We start from the raw sequence: 18,153 nt of genomic DNA on the forward strand, positions 1-18,153 counted from the left end.
AGAAAAGTGTCTGCTGAATGAGTAAATCTTTAAATGAATGTTTTTATGATGAAGGATCTGTCGCAGTATATAATGTTACCACAAGGTGGCGCCATTTCTGAGAGTCAATAGTCTGATTTATTACACATATAACTAGTGTACTAGTTCAGGCACCAAGACAGCATCCAGCCAGACTTCTGGAGATGCTCCCAGTTCAACAGCTGCCTTGGTCCTACCTCTCATTTGATATTCTTATTAGATCTTGTTGCATCCCATGGCCAGTGTCTTCCAAGTCTTACAGACTGGCACACCTCAGTAAATAAATGTAAATGAAGGCCAAAATACATCTTGCAACAATAGTTCAGCCATCGCTAAATAAATAGGAAAACGAGGGAGAGGAGCCAGTCTGTAAGTCTCCCTCGTTTTCCTATTTATTTAGCGATGGCTGAACTATTGTTGCAAGATGTATTTTGGCCTTCATTTACATTTATTTACTGATGTGTGAATGTCTGAAGAGCAAGAGAACTGCATTTGGTGCTGGATTGTTGCTGTATACTGGCCTACATACACACAGACACATCATTTATAATGGATTTATTTGTACGCATAACACAAGTACTGTTTACATCAGCGGATTCTTGGTGAAAGACAAGGAATTACCCACGAAAAAATATTTTTTCTGAATTACAGGACAGAAGGCCTGTCCTATACAAAGTATTTACCAGCATGCCATGTAAATTCTGTATGAACTTATTATAACATTTTTTCCCCCCAGTTGTTGATTTAGAAACAGTATCAAGAGACACACATTTTATTACACTTGTTTTTAAACTGGGGGTGGAAGTCATATGCCTTCTGTAGATAGAGGTCTACCTCACATTCTCAAATAGAGTGAGAGGAACCAGGCTGTTGGTAGTGCCATCAGGGGCCATGTACTCAAGATGGTGAGCTCCCCACACAGGCTTGATCAGGTGTTCCCAACGCTAAGTGAAGAAAAATGGGGGAGAAAAAAAGGTACTTTTACTCTTTTTTACTGTTTTTAATTTATTTTTTGCAGTTTCGTTTCCTGGAAATTGATACTGATGTTAAGACTGAGCCGGTTAATTTCCACAGTCCAGTTTTTCTGTTTCAAAATATGCATGATCATGGCAAGCTCTCCTAATCCACTTTCTGTGAATGAGCCAGGAATTTTGAGTGCTACAGAGACTATGGCTAGTGACATGATCAGGTGCATAACCTACTACTGTTAACGCCAGCAGTCTTGTTAGGACGATTTATATTTTCATTTGTGTCAATACTGAGTTTATTGCTATGCTGCTCATTACTTGCAGTCTTAAAGATTCAATCCACGCTCGAGGACATAAAGGAGGGTCACCAACCTCTCTGATAGAGCCATTGGCACGGAAGAGCTTGTAGACCACGCTGACAGGTATGCAGAGCATAGAGGAAAGAGCCAGACACCAACCAATCACCTCTCCCCACCACGGGTACACGTAGACATTGTTGTAGGTTAGAGGCTTGTAGTTGATTAGGTGAAAAAGGAAGATACCCTTGGGAAGCAAATGAAAAATGTAAGTGAACTGTAATCTGAATTCAAATTCAATCAAATTAAAAAAGTATGTTGAGCAAATACCTCCATATTGTCATTCCTTCTGTATGAAAAACATTTTAGGTATGCTACTTCAGATTAATTAATCAATTTATTAACACACACACTTTCAGAACCGCTTGTCCCATACGGGGTTGCAGGGAACCGGAGCCTACCTGGCAACACAGGGCGTAGGGCCGGAGGGTGAGGGGACACACCCAGGACGGGACGCCAGTCCACCGCAAGGCACCCCAAGCGGGACTTGAACCCCAGACCCACTGGAGAGCAGGACCTGGTCCAACCCACTGCGCCACCGCACCCCCCACAATTTATTAATATTGTTATAAAAGTTTAAATGGAAAAAAGAAAAAATTCTCTTCTGGTTCCTTACTATGGAAACACATGGAGTGATAAAGGACCAGCACCATTTCATCCAAGGGAAAGGCCGGTAACCAATCATACAGGCGATGTCGTCCATAAACCTGTCAGCACCTGTCAACACCACAAAAACAAAAATGATCCATAGATGAGCTGTCTACTGCTGCACTGTTCATCCTCAGATCTTTTTCCTGCAGCTGTTTTTCTCATAATCATAATCTGATCATGTTTTCAACATAATTGACAAAACCATAACAGGCAGAGGTATACAGTTTGAGGAAAACAAAACTTGTATTCTTTGTATTCAAGACTTCTCTGCCTGGAAAGAAGATATTACAAGAAAAATACGTTCACATGTGAGAAATTAATATTTGCAAACATACAAGGTCACTATATTAGGATGTATTAAGCATTCAATCCCGTTGACACAATTATTTATGTTTACCAACTGTCATGACACAAATGCACACACTCACCATACACCCAAGCAATAACCACACATTCCCAGAATGTCTGCCACAGTAAGGTCATTCCACTAGCTGAGTAATAGTCAAACAGTTGGAAGACGTACATCCCCCCCTGTACAGAGAAAGAAAAAAATTCTACATTTACTTGCAAAAAGTTAAATAAAACAAATGCAAAGCTAAATACAATCAAACATTTTAAATTATACAATTAACAAAATTTAACTGTATATAAGACAAGATGTTTTGTAAAAAGTATGGACTGAAATGAGGGCAATATAAATCCCCCTGAATAAGAATCACATAACCTAAATTAAAATGTCCATTAAATAGCAAAGTTTACATTTTTAATATTTATGCAAGAAAGATTCTTTTTGGAGGGCATTTACATTCACTCATTTAGCAAACACTTTTCTCCAGAGTGACGTACATCTCAAGGGAAAAAAACAATTAGTGCATTACATCGCAGTTCCATTCTGAGAAAATGGTTCCCTTTAGTTTTTCTGTAAAGAGGACCTTACCCGTGTAACCATGGAGAGGCCAATTATGAAGTACAACAGACAGCAGCCTGCCACGGCAAACTCTCGACGATAACGCATGTAATGCTTCCGAGGAAACGGATCCAGAATCCCAGTGACAAAACCTTCAACCCCAACAAACTGGAGGAGAAATTACATATAAGGACAAAGTTAAGTGTACAAATCAATTTTTTATTTTGGTATCATGGTAAGACTACCTGACTGTCAAGTCCCAGTAGAAGCAACATGAAGAAGAAGAGGGCTGACCACAGTGGAGCCAAGGGCATCAGAGACACTGCTTTGGGGTAGGCAATGAACACCAAGCCAGGGCCTACATGGAAGAGAGGGAGGGAGGTGAGGGAGAGGTCCACAGACCAGGCCTTAGGGCCCTCTACACATTCTCTTACAACCACACATGGACGTCTTTGTGAGTCTCATCCATGCAAGTCGTATGTACTAACATACATATGGTTCCCAAAATTGTGCAGAATCAGTCCAATTTTGAGTGTGGTCAATTTATTTATATTGTCTCCAAAAAAATCACTAAACATTGCAATTTTCAAAAATAATGTGCTTGATTTTAAAAAAGCTCCAGAAACAAGACTCCAGAAATACTCTGACAGCACTTTTCCTCATCTATTGAGCCCTCCATCATGTTTCAATCTCTCAATGGGTCTCTGGAACTGCCAGTCTGCTGTGAGAAAGGTTGACTTCATCAGTGCACCCTAGAGCAGCTGGAGGAGAAACTCCAAGGACTGACCTTCACCCTCCCAACCTGCAGCCATCTCCAGCCCCCAGGGGGAACAGTGGTAATACCATCCAACGAAAAAAACACACACACACACACACACACACACACACACACACACACACACACACACACACACACACACACTTTCAGAACTGCTTGTCCCAAACGGGGTCACGGGGAACCAGAGCCTACCCAGCAACACAAGGCATAAGGCCGGAGGGGGGATGGGACACACCCAGGACAGGACGCCAGTCCGTCGCAAGGCACCCCAAGCGGGACTCAAACCCCAGTCCAACCCACTGCACCACTGCGCCCTCTCCAACGAAACACCTCCAGCAAACTCAAATCCCTCTAGATCAGGACCCCGTATCAACACTCCTGAAAGGTACAATGGGTCACCATTGCAATGTAAAGGCTTCTTAATGCAGTGTGAGCTGCTGTTCTCCTGCTCCCCACACCTGAACCCTACAGAGGGACTCCAAGATCGTGTACCTGGTAGCATTGCTCACTGGCCCAGCATGTGAGTGGGCAAGAGCAGCTTGGGGCAGGCATCAGAGGACCACCTATTTCGACTTTTGGAAGAAGTTTGAGGCAGTGTTCTCGTACCCGCTCACCCCTCGTGTCATCAGTGATCACCTCCTATACCTACCACAAGGTAACCAGAGTTCCGGATGCTCAAGGAACAAAGCGGGTGGAATGATACCCTCCCTCCTGGCCTGATTCAGGAAAGGGCTCCAACCCCGGCTTCAGAAGGAGCTTGTTCGCAGGGGAGAGGAGTGGACGCTGGACCACTTTGTGGAGACAGCGGTTGCCATAGACAATTTTGGCTGCGCGCGAGCCCCCAGTGGGAAGGACCCGGAACCCTTGCAGCTGGGTCAAGGAGGGCGAGACCCCAGGGAGAGCCAGCAGCGCTTTTGGGGTCAGTTATGCCTTTCCTGCGGCACTCCTGGCCACTTCCACACCGCCTGCTCGGTTCTAACCCCTCAAGGCGCCAAGGTTGGTTCATTGTCTAGCCCGTCTCTGGGGTCGTGGACTCCTGTACCTTGGTTCTCCAAGTCCACACTGGGGCCCTGTCACCAGGAGGACCTGGTGTTTTCCTTATGCGGGCTCCTGACTCCCTGGTCATCTTGGGGTTCCCCCGATTGGTTCTGCACGACCCTGTGTTTAGATGGAGTACAGGGGAACTGGTGTCGTAGGGCGATCGATGTGCAAGTTCCTGCTTACAGCTACCTTGCAGGGTGGTCAAGGTCCCCAAAGAATATGAACACCTCCGGGAAGTCTTCAGTAAAGCCAAGGCCACCCGAGCTCCCTCCTCATCGACTGTGGGATTGACCTCCTGCCAGGGACTACGCCCCCCAGAGGTAGGGTGTTACCCCCTTGTCCTTCCCCAAACACAAGGCGATTCAAGACCCAAGAATACCAAAGCAGATGCCCTGTCATATTTCCACGATCCCGAACCCGCTCCAGAGATTTCGGAGCCAATCCTCCCCATAGGGTGAGCAGTCGTTCCCATTCGATGGCAGTTCTTCCAGACCTGTAGGCATGCCAGGCATCCGAGGTCGCTCCACCAGAGACATTAGAATGGAAGGAGTATGTGCCTACCTAAATGCAATTCACCTTGCTGCAATGGGCACATGACTCTCCCTCCGCGGGCCATGCCAGAGTCTGGAGGACTCTCTCTTGCAGGGATGCTTCTGGTGGCTGTCCTTTTGGAACCACTGCCAATCCCCTCACGCATATGGTCACACATGGCAATCGACTTCTTCTTTGTGGACCTCCCGGTATCAGACGGTAAGACCACAATCCTTACTTTGGTTGACAGGTTCTCACAAGCGTGTGGTCAGATTCCTCTTCCCAAGCACCCAATCACATTGGAGACTGCCAAGCTCCTGTTCCACAAGGTGTTTCAACAACTGGGCTTGCCAGAGGACAGTGTTCGCCCGAGGGTCCCAGTTCACTTTGAGGCTCTAGTGGGCTTTCTGAGACTTACTTGGGGTCCAGGTAAGTCTAACCTTGGGGTATCATCCACAGGACAGTGGTCAGGCCTAACACCTCCAGCAAGACATCTCCCGCTATTTAATATCCTATTGCGCACAAAAGCAACAGTAATGGGCCCGGTTCTTGCCATGGGCAGAATACGCTCACAATGCTCTAAACCCACACCTCAACCAGGTTGTTGCCGTTCTAATGCGTGCTGGGGTACCAACCTACATTGTTCACATGGGAGACCACACCCAGCCAGGTGCCCGCAGTGGAAGACTGGCACTGGCAGAGTGGCAATGCATGGCAGTTGGTCCGAAACCATCTAGAGGCCAGTACGGCTCGGTAAAAGCAACAGTAATGGGCCTGGTTCTTGCCATGGGCAGAATATGCCCACAATGCTCTGAACCCACACCTCAACCGGGTTGTTGCCGTTCTAATGCGTGCTGGGGTACCAACCTACATTGTTCCCGTGGGAGACTACACCCAGCCAGGTGCCTGCAGTGGAAGATTGGCACTGGCAAAGTGGCAATGCGTGGCGGTTGGTCCGAAACCATCTAGAGGCCAGTACGGCTCAGTACAAGCACCAGGCCGACAGCACCGATGGACATTATCCGTCAGGTCCGGGCAGCACCTCCAGGAAGCTCAGCCAACGGTACATAGGGCCATACAAGGTAATCTGCCGAATGTCTCCAATCACCTACAAACTGTAACTGCTGCCGGGAATGAGGATGCACCACGTTTCATGTGTCACTCCTTAAGCCCTGCGGGACTTCGCTCCTCCAGCTGGCTACATCTAGCTTGCCCCCTCCTCCGTGCAGGTTTGCGGGGAACCTGCATACACCACAAAGGAGTTGCTAGACTCCCGCTGTTGGTGGAGGGTGCTGCAGGACCTCGTCGATTGGGAAGGGTACGGCTCGGATGAGAGGTCCTGGGTGAGTGCCTGCGGCATATTGGACCCTGATCGTATTGCGACCTTCCATAGAGACCACCCGGATCCTCTGGCACCACCCCGGTGCAGGGCAACTGGGGCTGCCCACGGGGGGGTACTGTCACGCCCACATCTGACAGCCCTCCAGCGACACCTGCTGCTGATCAAGAGGAACCAGTATAAAAGGACGTCCCAGTTGCTCTTCACTGCGGTACCTCCTCATGAGACACCGCAGCACTCCGATCCTGTGTACTTCTTGTTCCTTCGCTTGTTTGCTTCCCCTAGGTACTCAACCCTCGCTTCATCGGACTATGGCTCTTGGCTGTCCCTCGGATTCCGTTTGCACATTGCCTGAACCTCGCCTGTCCCCTGACAACCTCTCCTGTCTGACTCTTCGGCTTAATAAACAGATTTGTTCAGCAGTGCATTGAGTCCGTCACTCTATTCACACCCCTGCAACATGATACCTATAACTGGTTGTGTCAATATTCATACCATAAACAACAGATATGGATTAAGACGAACCATTAGAACCAAAGAAAAGCACTTTACTGAGTGTTTGCTTGACATTTACAGGACAATGCAGTATCCTTAAGCTTTTGCTAAATAAAAAATATGGAAACTGTCAATTCCCACAAATCCTAACACCTAAAATTTCTTCACAGGGATAGCTTGTGTTTCGATGCTGTATTGATATTGTTTTAAAAATAAGAATCAAACCATGTGAACAAACAATCTCCTACGAATGTGAAACAAAATGGAAAAACTGCATTAATATTGTACCGAGTTTAATAATCAGGCATTTATAATTCCTCAGATGTTCAGCATTATTCATCTGTATACTTTTTAAAAGTAAGATTTTTTTTTAAGGTGGGGGGGTGCAGTGGCACAGCGAGTTTGGCTGGGGCCTGCTCTCTGGTGGGTCTGGGGCTTGAGTCCGTTGTGTGTGTGGTGACTTTTTAAGGGTTGCTTATTCCAAAAATCGTACAGAACTAACTGTATACTAGGCTGGCAAGCTCAATGAAAAAAAAATCAGGAAATTAGCTACTGTCAGTAAAGAACCCAGTACCTGATTCAGCAACTTTGGAGATGTCTACTCCTTGCTCTGATGCCATAAATCCCAAAACGGAAAAGACCACAAATCCAGCAAAGAAGCTAGTTCCACTGTTGACCAAAGCAAGTATAAATGTATCCCTGCAGAAATAAGAAAAAACATAACATTACAATCAGCAATTAAAAACAAATGACTGACCCAAAACAGTGAGAAGAAAGTCAAATACGAAGAGATTTAAGAATGAAGAGGACTGAGAACAATGAGGACAATAGAAATGGAGAAGTGGAAGGCAACAAGATCCATTCAGAATACTGCCAAACACAGTGGCAGCAGCAACATAGGAGAGCCAAGAACTATGAAAATAGCAGCAAACATGATGAGGGCTAAAAACTGAAAATGACAGTGAATAACAAGGAGGGCTAAAATGGAAAATAATTACAGCGTTAAACAGAGAAACACTTGTGTAAAAACACAAGTAGTAGAACAACAGGGCCAAGATAAGAACTCGTTTTAACATTGTTAAGGAGTAAAAGTGCAGGGAACTGTCATGGTTTCCACTCAGGCGGAGGCACATGACCCAATCACGGCGCACAATCCGAGGACGTGGTCAAAAGAACTGGCAAGGGGTCACCGAAGTGTAGACATAGTACTGGGGAGAATCCGAAGTCACAATCCGAGAGACAAGCCAAAGATCAAAGATACCAAGGAGACGAAGAGAAGAACAAGGACAGGAAAGGGAATGAGGGACAAGGAATGGGGTCTAGGAACAAAGAACAAGGGATCACGGACGAAGGACGGGGGAGAGCTAATGCTGATGCTGAGGACAGGTACGCTGAACTAAGGTTCCGCGTCCTATCGCACTTTGAGCTCCCTTTTATCCGCGCGTCTCATGATCCGCCCCGCAGGTGTTCCCGGTTGTGTGGATGTGGAGGGCATGACAGGAACATTGTAGGCCTTGGAATTTGTAATTTTTTGGGTCACATTTTCTGTTCCTTAACTACAAGTCCACCTGCTACCCACATATATAAACTTATTTCCCATACCAAAATTAAGAAAATTACCTTCATTTATGAAAACAGTGGTGAGACCATATAGATGATTGTTACTTACTTGTAGCAGTCATTGTTGAATCTGTTGTAGCTGCCAAGGGCTGTAAGAGCACCCAGTCCAATAGCGTAAGAGAAGAAAATCTGTGTGCCGGCATCTATCCATACCTGTACAAAGAGAACATAATTATTGACACCAGCACTTTACTCCAGCTCATCACCTCTGGACAACATGTTGTAATATAATGTACAACTTGGTATTCACAACATCAAAAATCAAAAAACCTGCATCTTTATTATAGACAGAATATTCCATGAAGGGACCACGGTTTGTTCAACTACAGAAATGCGACAAATGAACGCTCAAAACTAAGCGAAGCTTATCACAGTCTTGTGCATCAGATCAGCACCGTACAGTTTATATCTCACCTGGGCCTCACCAAGTTTGGTCCAGTCAGGCTTGAGATAGTATACAATCCCATCATATGCGCCAGGCAGAGTTAAACCTCTCACCAGGAGGATAATAAGACTGATGTATGGGAAGGTGGCAGTGAAATATACAACCTTATGGAACAGGATAAAAGAAAAGAATGTAAGACTTTTGCACATTTTGTGGAAATTTGCAATAGGAGACATATCCAGGACAAGGACTGAAAGATGTTAGTAAATCAAACAGCTGTTCACTATGACTTCTGCCATTAACTGAACACAAATCACATTGTACTGGCAACACACAAAATAAAAACTAAGTATATATCCAGATATGAAGATACAAGGAATCAAGGCCCAGTTGCCGCAATTCTTGTTAAGAGGGTGCGAGTCTGAAGGCCTGGATGAAAAGCTGGTGTTCCACATATTGGATTCCAATCAGTACTCCGCACACAAACACTGTGTACTTACACAGGATGTTGCATATATTCCATTACAATTATTAGTACCTCAATACTAATATTATGTAATAAGTACATATTTATTGTTTTTATTAAGTACATGTTATATCTTGAGTCATGATTGAAACAAAAGTGAAACACTTTCAAAATAACCATGTGTTAAGCGGCAAATCCAGGTGCCTGACAATGCAACTGTTAACCTACAGTTAGCACAGGCTAAGGTGTTTGAATATAGTTCAACTGTCCTGTAATACTTTGCTAGACTGGGTCTTAACACGACATGTGGACAATACGTTATGCAAGAAGAGAATTCAGGAGACATTTAGGGATCTGGATGACTTTTTGTAGCTGAGCTAGCTTTTACCTTGCTTACATAGGGCTAGGACAAGCTATTTTAAGCACAGTTAGGAAAACAGTGAATTACTTTTCCTGTCGACTTGACACCTTTCCATACACAGAAGTAAACCATCACCCATGTAGCAAGGAGACACAGCATCAGTTCCCAGTTTATTATCCCAGGCTGTTCCAGTCCATCAGAAATGTTCAGAACCTCATTCCTGTGGAAATCAGCAATACAATATAAAATACATAATAAAAAAAAAAATACTTGCCTTCAGTAGGTGGTTAATGCAATACAATGTTAAGTAGTAATAATATCAGTGTAGGTGGTATTACAAGACAAATGCATAGGATGTTAATTCAGAATAATAAGCTGCTCTGGGTATCTTCAAGCAAATAAAGGCCAAGTGGGGGGGGGGTTCATACATCTCAGTCCTGCATTGTTATGTGTCTATCAGGCCTGTACTGTAGATAAGGCTTGAATTTACATGTTTCCTGTTATTTTTCAGTTTAACTGGTTCAGCTCCTGTTTTGAGTTTCAAAACGGACACTCACTCCCAAAACTCAGTGACAGGTGAACGGCCGTCAGTCAACTCCGCACAGGTCAGGTTGCGAAAACTGGAATTGCCAATGGTACCATTCTGACAGAGGCCCTTCTGGAAGATCTCAGTGCAGTTGGGTGTGTTCCAGGTGTTGTTACAGGTGGACCAAGGAAGTGTGGCACTGAATGACCTTACAAAGTAGTAGAAGGCCCACACCAGCACCATGATGTAGTAGGCGTTGCAGAAAAAGACTATTACCATTGAAGAGTATCCAAGTCCTACAGCATGAAAGCAGTAACAAGAAGTTCAGTGCATTTTTTTCAATAAAGGCATTCATACAATAATACTGTACGAATAAAGGAGTACATTTAGTGATGATGAACAGGGATTCGTTTTGTTAAAGCAGGTATATGTGAAAATATTCAATGACATAAATAATTACTCAAGAGTAATACATTTAAATAAAAACAACAAAAATCCGAACACACACACACACACACACACACACACTTTCAGAACCACTCGTCCCATATGGGGTTGCGGGGAACCGGAGCCTACCCGGTAACACAGGGCGTAAGGCCGGAGGGGGAGGGGGGACACCCAGGACAGGACGCCAGTCCGTCGCAAGGCACCCCAAGCGGGACTCGAACCCCAGAGCCACCGGAGAGCAGGACCTGGTCCAACTCACTGCACCACCGCGCCCCTAATAAAAATCTGAACAGTTTACCATTTTTATTTGTCTTTGCGGCTTGTGTTTTTATATAAAAAATAAATTGTCTAGACTGGCTTCTCAGCTTAGAAACACAATTGGGACTGGAAATTAGTTTGTAAGCAGATGCTTTTCTCCAATGTGACGTACATCACAGACAATACAAATAGTATACTAATCAATAGAAGGAGCGATGTGAAAGCACACACACACACACACATTTTCGGAACCGCTCGTCCCATACGGGGTCACGGAGGACAGGAGCCTACCCGGTAACACAGGGCGTAAGGCCGGAGGGGGAGGGGACACACCCAGGACGGGATGCTAGTCCATCGCAAGGCACCCCAAGCGGGACCCGAACCCCAGACCCACCGGAGAGAGCAGGACTGTGGTCTAACCCACTGCGCCCCCTGATGTGAAAGCAGACATGACTCATTAGTCGTCAGTTTGTCACATTCTACTATATGAACCATTATACACTACACAAGCAGCTGGTTATATACAGTGCCTTGCAAAAGTGTTCAAGCCCTTTGAAAGTTAGAACCATTTTCTGGATTTTAAAAGGTACATACAAATGCCCCAGTGAGCACTATAGGATACATCACAAAGTGAAGGTGTATCACACCATCCAGATGCTGTGTAAAGAAGGTCATCTGTCAAAAAGCAAGCGACAAAGATGCTAGCCATCACTTTGAAGGAACTACATAAGTCAAGTTACTGCTTCTGTAAAAATTAAGAAATTGGAGTACATGTGTGGGGGGCGTGGTGGTGCAGTGGGTTGGACCAGGTCCTGCTCCCCGGAGGGTCTGGGGTTCGAATCCCGCTTGGGGTGCCTTGCGGTGGACTGGCATCCGTCCTGGATGTGTCCCCTCCAGCCTTGTGCCCCGTGTTGCTGGGTTAGGCTCCGGTTCCCAGTGACCCTGTATGGGACAAGCGGTTCAGAAAGTGTGTGTGTGTGTGTGTGTGTGTGTGTGTGTGTGAGAGAGAGAACATGTGCATTGAAGTAACAGGGGGTGCAGTGGTGTAGCAGGCTTGGTTGGGTCCTGCTCTCTGATGGGTCTGGGGTTTGAGTCCTGCTTGGGGTGCCTTCTGACGGACTGGTGTCCTGTCCTGGGTATGTCCTCTTCCACCCTGTGTTGCCAGGTTAGGCTCTGGCTTGCTGCAACCCTGCTTGGGACAAGTAGTTTTGGACTGTGTGTGTATTAGAGTTCACAATATCAAAAGCTTTCTTCAACACTACCCTTAATTGGGAAGGTGACAAGATGGGAGCCATTACTCACAAATATCTATAAAAACATACTGGAGTTCACCAGAAGGCATGACAGGGACACAGAAAAGGTGTTGTGGTCAGATTATACCTTTATGGCCAAAATTCATGGCACAAACGTAACACTGCCCATGCCTCAAAAAGCACCATCCTTACAGTGAAGTATGGTGGTGGCAGTATAATACTGTGGGGAATCTTTTAATCTGCCGAGACTGGGAATTTTGTTAAGACTGATGAAAGAATGGATGGAATTAAATACAAGGACATGCTGGAAGAGAACGTGTTGCAGTCAGCTCAGAAACTGAGGCTTTGGAAAAAAATTCACCGTCCAGAAAGGCAATAATCCCAGCAGAAAATGACTTTGCAGTGATTCAGCAGATAAGATGCCAAGAACTTGTTCATGATAGAGTTGACTTTGTTTCTGAAGAACAAGGTGAAATTGTCAGCAGTGACAGAGTAGGAGGAGGAAGAGGGCAATGCGGATTATAGGTAATTGTAGACTGTAGTTTGTTTTTGAAGAAGGTAGTTTTAGCCGAGGAAACAGCAGAGCAGAAGGTCACCAGGAGTTCCTTGCAAACTGCCAGGTCTGTGAGTCTTTGTACCTCAAAAGTCATAAAGCTTTTCATAACTCCAAAGCCACTTTTAGTATCAAGTTATAATCTGTGAAAAACTAACAATACAGGTCTTATTTGATTTATTTATGGGTTAGCTTTTATAAAAATGCTCTTATTGATATATATGGGGAAACAAACAGTGTAGATGTTACAGCTTTTGCCTGGCTGAAAATGGAACTTGTTTTGAATTCGTAGTGTACTGGTCAAGCAATAACACACACTATCTGAAACTGCTTGTCCCAAGCAGGGTCACAGCAAACTGGAGCCTAACCCAGCAACATAGGATGCACGGTTGCAGGGGGAGGGAACATACCCAGGACAGGATGCCAGTGTGTCACAAAGCATCTCCAGCAAGGCTCAAATCCCAGACCCACCACACAGGACGCACTAGCCAAATCTTTCATGCCACCATGCTCTGGAAACCAATAAATGTCAGTAAAATACAAATAAACTTGTAGTGTGGGAACACCTTCATTCATCTGGCTTACAAAGGCTTTACAGCATGTGTTTGGTTTTCCTAAGTGCTGGTCATTAGTAGCCAGGTGATGAATGTCACATATGTTTAGTATAGGATGAATCAGTCAAAAATCAGAGCTGAACAGGAATTTGTACAGACAAAAATTGTTTTTACTTCTAATTTAGACTGAAGTTAAAAATATTATTTAGTTAATGTCTATCTGCAAAGTTACTTTCAATGTTAGTTAATATTTATACTGTATATAGCCGACTAATTTTTACAAAAGCAGTAAAGAGTAGGTGATCAGGGCACCACAGTGGCCCAGTGAGCACTGCTGCTATCTTACAGCGCCTGGGTGGCTATGTGAGGATGTGTTTGATTCTACCTCAACATGTGGAGTTTGTATTCTCTCTCTGCATTTGCACGTGTTTCCTCCGAAAGATATGTTCAGGTGGATTGGTGACTCTAAAATTACCATTGTGAGTGTGTGTGTGTATGCATGTTTCACTGGTGTGTGGATGAGTGACTCATTGTAAGTAGTGTACCTAGGACTCCTTGTTGAATTCTGGATTATCAAGAAGAAAGGTCACTCAGCCGCGCTTACAGTGACTACTTAAAAAAAAGGTTCGCAAAGGAAAGTTGTGATGTGAGGATGCCAAGCGAGAAAGCTACCCACCTTTAAACAGCGGCACTATATTCCACACATTGATGCTGCCGGCCTTCATGAACTGTCCAAGGGCAATCTCCAGGAAGAAGATAGGAATACCTCCCATAAATACAATCAAGAGGTAAGGAATGAGGAACACTCCTGAAGAAGACAAGACGACAATAATGTAGGTAAGCAGTTTTTCTAGAGATGCAGTAGTATATGTGTGATATTCTGTGTTATGGAAGCAACAGACTTAGCAGTACTTGAGCTCATTCCCCATAATTAACCGTTTGTTCAAAGAAAGGGTTGCTGTGGTCAGAATGCCAGTCCATGCACTAGAGGCAATTGAGAATCCGCAATATACCAGAGAGGCATTGTGAGTAATGGCAGTAATTACATTACAGAATTGCCTTATAACGCAGTGTTCTAAATGCTATTAGAAATATTTGTATAATTCTTTTAAAAGCAGTTTCTTTGTGTTTTACAGCAAAGAAGATACATACATGGAATACAACTACAAAGCAAAGAAATTCACAATAAATATCAGCATTTAAAGAAATGCAACAATCAAGAATTAGCATAACATAACAAACAAAAGATAATAATCAGTAATCACGTACATTGCCAAGTCACTTATCTGGGGGCCTGTTCTGGAAGTATAAGGCATGAAGTAGGGTACACCCTGAACAGGACACCAGTCCTTCACTCACGCACTAAGGGGAAGAACGATCAATGTCTACTTGAAGAAATTTATAAACTGATGCCACGTAGGGTAAGAACATAGTGTTCATTGGTATTTTCAATATTGCTCGTGGTCATGAGTAAAGTTGTTTTGTTGCTATCAGTCAATTAAATTCAACTTAAGAGTTTAAACCGGAAAACCCGGGGTTTGAGTCCCACTTTGGGTGCCTTGTAACAGACTGGCATTCCATCCGGGGTGTGTCCCTTCCCCCTCCAGCCCTACACCATGTGTTGCTGGGTTAGGCTCTGGTTTGCTGTCTTCAGAGTGTGTGTGTTGTTTGTGTGTGTGTTGAGTGAGTAAGGAACAAACGTAGAAAAACGAAGTATACACACAGTATGTTATGTATCAAAATTTTCAACAGGTAGGATGTAAGGCAGAATTTAAAGATCTTCAAAGTTGTTGATTCTGGACTTGGTTTTGAATTAAATTTTCTCAGTTTAAAAGCCAAGAATTTTGAATGCATGATTGAAAAAAAAAGTAAACATTTTGTGGCTCAAGATGAAAAATCAAATTTAATTATTATTGTTTTATGAGAATAAAATTCAGCAAGACATTTCCTGGAACATATTATGCTCATTATGTTTGTGGAGACTTGTTTTCACCGCTCAATGCATCGATATGGGAAACATGCCAGTAAAATTAACAATGTTAATTGTTGTTTCCCTTTGACAACCAGATGTTTTAAAACTGAAAATCACCATTGTGACATGTGCCCCACACACACCACATGACACATACACACTGCACAAATAACGCACAGCAACAGCCAATATATAAACAAGGCACATCTAGCATACACAGCTGGTATTGTCTTGGTTACAACAAACACCAAGTTACCATGACTCCCATAAATTTTCTTCATATGAAGCTCTTTGACAGTAAAAGTTACTAACATGTTAGCAGAGTCCACACACCAAAACAGGACTGATTCCCCACATGACTCAGTTTAGAATTAAAGACCTAATGCTTGAAAGTTCACACAAGATAGAAACAAACTTGTCAAATATATTTTAACAAGTTAAAATATTTAATTTTTTTTCCTCCAGAGTTTAGTTCCCCTGATTGTGAATGAACTAGGTTTGTCAGTCAAGACAGGATGAAACTTATCACCAACTTCCGACTGATTATTGTGAATCCTGGATGAGGTCAGCAAAGATCTCTAAAGATTACCTCCTCAAAGGTCTTTTTGAACAGAAATATGTTAACTGTTTAGGGTATTTACACACTGCTTAAATGTGATGCCAGGGGGTACAATGGCGCACTGGGTTTTGCTGGGTACCACTCTGGTGGGTCTAGGGTTTGAGTCCTGCTTGGGTAGCAAAGGGAAATTAAATCCACAAATGTCAACTGACAGTAACGTGGAGTTAATGATTTGCAGTAAACTGACGGATTTTAAATGAGTGAGTGGAAAAACTCCTCAGTTATGCAAGTAGTGACAAAAATGTAAAATGTAACAAAATAAAAGTACATCTCAGTAGATGAGTTAAAAGTAACAAAAGCTTGAGTTTTTGTGAGAAGTAGTTTTTGCCAACATGGTATTATTAAGCACAAGTAAATTTAACTCAGTACAGTACTTATTCCTCCAGTATAAATGGAGGAGAAAAGAGAACAGCTCCTGCACAGCTTGATTTCTTTCAGTCCTTCTGCTCTATAAAGAGCAGGAAAGGTAACGGCTCCATGCATGAAACCAAAGTTATTTCAGCACAATATTCTTTGTTACCATACTGTTCATTCATATATAACATACTTTCAGTGTAGCATCATAATCCTTTATGTGGCAATAGATGATTCATAGGGAAACAAAGGGTGTTATTCTGAAATTTTTTTATATTAAATAGGCATTATAATATTCGTTAACATTTGAAATCCTGAATGCTGGGTTCTAATCCCATTCCTGGATCACTTTCCTCTTAAGGGATGCAGTAAAAATACACTGTAAGGGGCTTAGTTTGGACAAACACTACTAAGTTCACTCAAATAAGAAGGGCAAATTGTTTTCTTACACTGGATGCTGTACTGACTCGCGTTAAACTTTTATCACGTGACCCACATGATCGCACGCAGTATAAGCGTGATTTTGGAAGTACTTAAAACTTTTCCTCAGTTCTGCGGACAGTCCGCAGCTGTTCCCGTGTCGCCCACAGGTTTCCTCTAGTGTAACACACAGTCTGAACGTCCCATACAAGGTCGCGGGGAGCCGGAGCCTAACCCAACAACACAGAGCGTTAAGAGAGGAGGAAGGGACACACCCAGGACGGGACGCCAGTCCATCGCAAGCGGGACTTGAACCCCAGACAGGACCCGCTCTAACCCACTGCGCCCCCGCACCCCCTACGTAGTGTAACTCACCTCCACCATTCTTGTAGCACAAGTACGGGAAACGCCACACGTTGCCGATGCCCACGGCAAATCCCACGCAGGACATGATGAAGTCCATCTGCCTGGCCCATGTCTCTCGCTTGGGGTAGCCCAAATTGTCCACCTGGCTACTGCCTCCAGGTGCGGCTCCTGTCGCGGGTGCGCAGGTGCCCACCAGCAGGCTCCCGTTGACACCTTGATGGCCACTTCCATTGGGGATCAGGTGACACTTCTTGCCCTCGTCTTTCACTATGCTGAGCGCGCCGCTCTCGGTGTCCAGGTCCATTTTCGCCATGCCAGGTCAGGTGTCGGGTGGCCGCTGAACAGCTCTCACCGTCTTCAAAGGTCTGAGAAGAGCCTGCTGAGCAGGAGACCGGTGAGAAGGTCTCTCAGAACCAGGAGTGTCAGCAGCAGTCGGTCCCCGACGACAGACAAGAGTCCCACGCCAAAGAGTCCCTTTGTCCTGCTGCCTGGAGTCGCGTCCCCGACCGACGTGAGCAGGATCGAGTCCTTGTACTTATTATTATTATAGGGTTACTTTTCTCTGTCTTTTCACTCTCAAATGTCAGATGCTGAAATAGATTGGATTCCAGGCGACAAAAGGACGGCTGGGTGAAGAATGAATGGATGGCAGGTTTTGAAAGGAAAAAAGAAAATAAAACGAGGAAAAGAAGGAGACGCCCACCAAAAAAATGGATAAACCGATCTGGACACCACCTTCAAAAACAATCCACGAAACACTTAAATGTGAGTCTGAAGAATCGCATGGGAACGTATCTGTCAAAGAGGAGCCGAGAGGAGACGGGAAGCGAAGCTCTGAGCTCTGTCCTCGGTCGATCTTTCCTCTGTCCCTCAGAAATGCCTAGACCATCCTCGGGAGCAAAAGCTCGTCCTCAA

At 44.4% G+C, this 18,153-nt stretch overlaps 1 protein-coding gene across 2 annotated transcripts; it reads right to left on the reverse strand.

Moving 5' to 3' along the window:
- Nucleotides 1–558: 558 nt before the first annotated feature.
- LOC108934821 (sodium- and chloride-dependent creatine transporter 1-like) lies at nt 559–17,568 on the reverse strand. 2 transcript variants are annotated; one of them, XM_029250741.1, is made up of 13 exons: nt 17,248–17,568; nt 14,184–14,315; nt 10,474–10,738; nt 10,004–10,136; nt 9,119–9,253; nt 8,754–8,857; nt 7,659–7,783; nt 3,146–3,258; nt 2,931–3,068; nt 2,422–2,524; nt 1,959–2,059; nt 1,359–1,529; nt 559–962 (listed from the first exon to the last, which is right to left on the reverse strand). In XM_029250741.1, the coding sequence occupies exons 1-13, from the start codon at nt 17,549–17,551 to the stop codon at nt 849–851; spliced, it is 1,938 nt and encodes a 645-aa protein (XP_029106574.1). In that variant the 5' UTR covers nt 17,552–17,568; the 3' UTR covers nt 559–848. The 2 variants fall into 2 exon arrangements, with proteins under 2 accessions (XP_029106574.1, XP_018608463.1); XM_018752947.2 differs by lacking the exons at nt 14,184–14,315; nt 17,248–17,568 and adding an exon at nt 13,364–14,177.
- Between the last annotated feature and the right edge of the window lie 585 nt (nt 17,569–18,153).

The sequence above is a fragment of the Scleropages formosus genome, chromosome 1 (assembly GCF_900964775.1).
Source record: "Scleropages formosus chromosome 1, fSclFor1.1, whole genome shotgun sequence".
NCBI classification, from domain to species: Eukaryota; Metazoa; Chordata; class Actinopteri; order Osteoglossiformes; family Osteoglossidae; genus Scleropages; species Scleropages formosus.

Bases quoted from the DNA above. Each gene is read 5' to 3' on its own strand.
- LOC108934821 (XM_029250741.1), bottom strand. From the start codon at position 17,551: ATGGCGAAAATGGACCTGGACACCGAGAGCGGCGCGCTCAGCATAGTG. The intron at 10,739-14,183 runs GTGGGTAGCTTT...TTCATGCTGTAG, and splicing joins TATAGTGCCGCTGTTTAAAG to GACTTGGATACTCTTCAATG. The intron at 8,858-9,118 runs GTGAGATATAAA...CTCTTTGTACAG, and splicing joins CCAAACTTGGTGAGGCCCAG to GTATGGATAGATGCCGGCAC.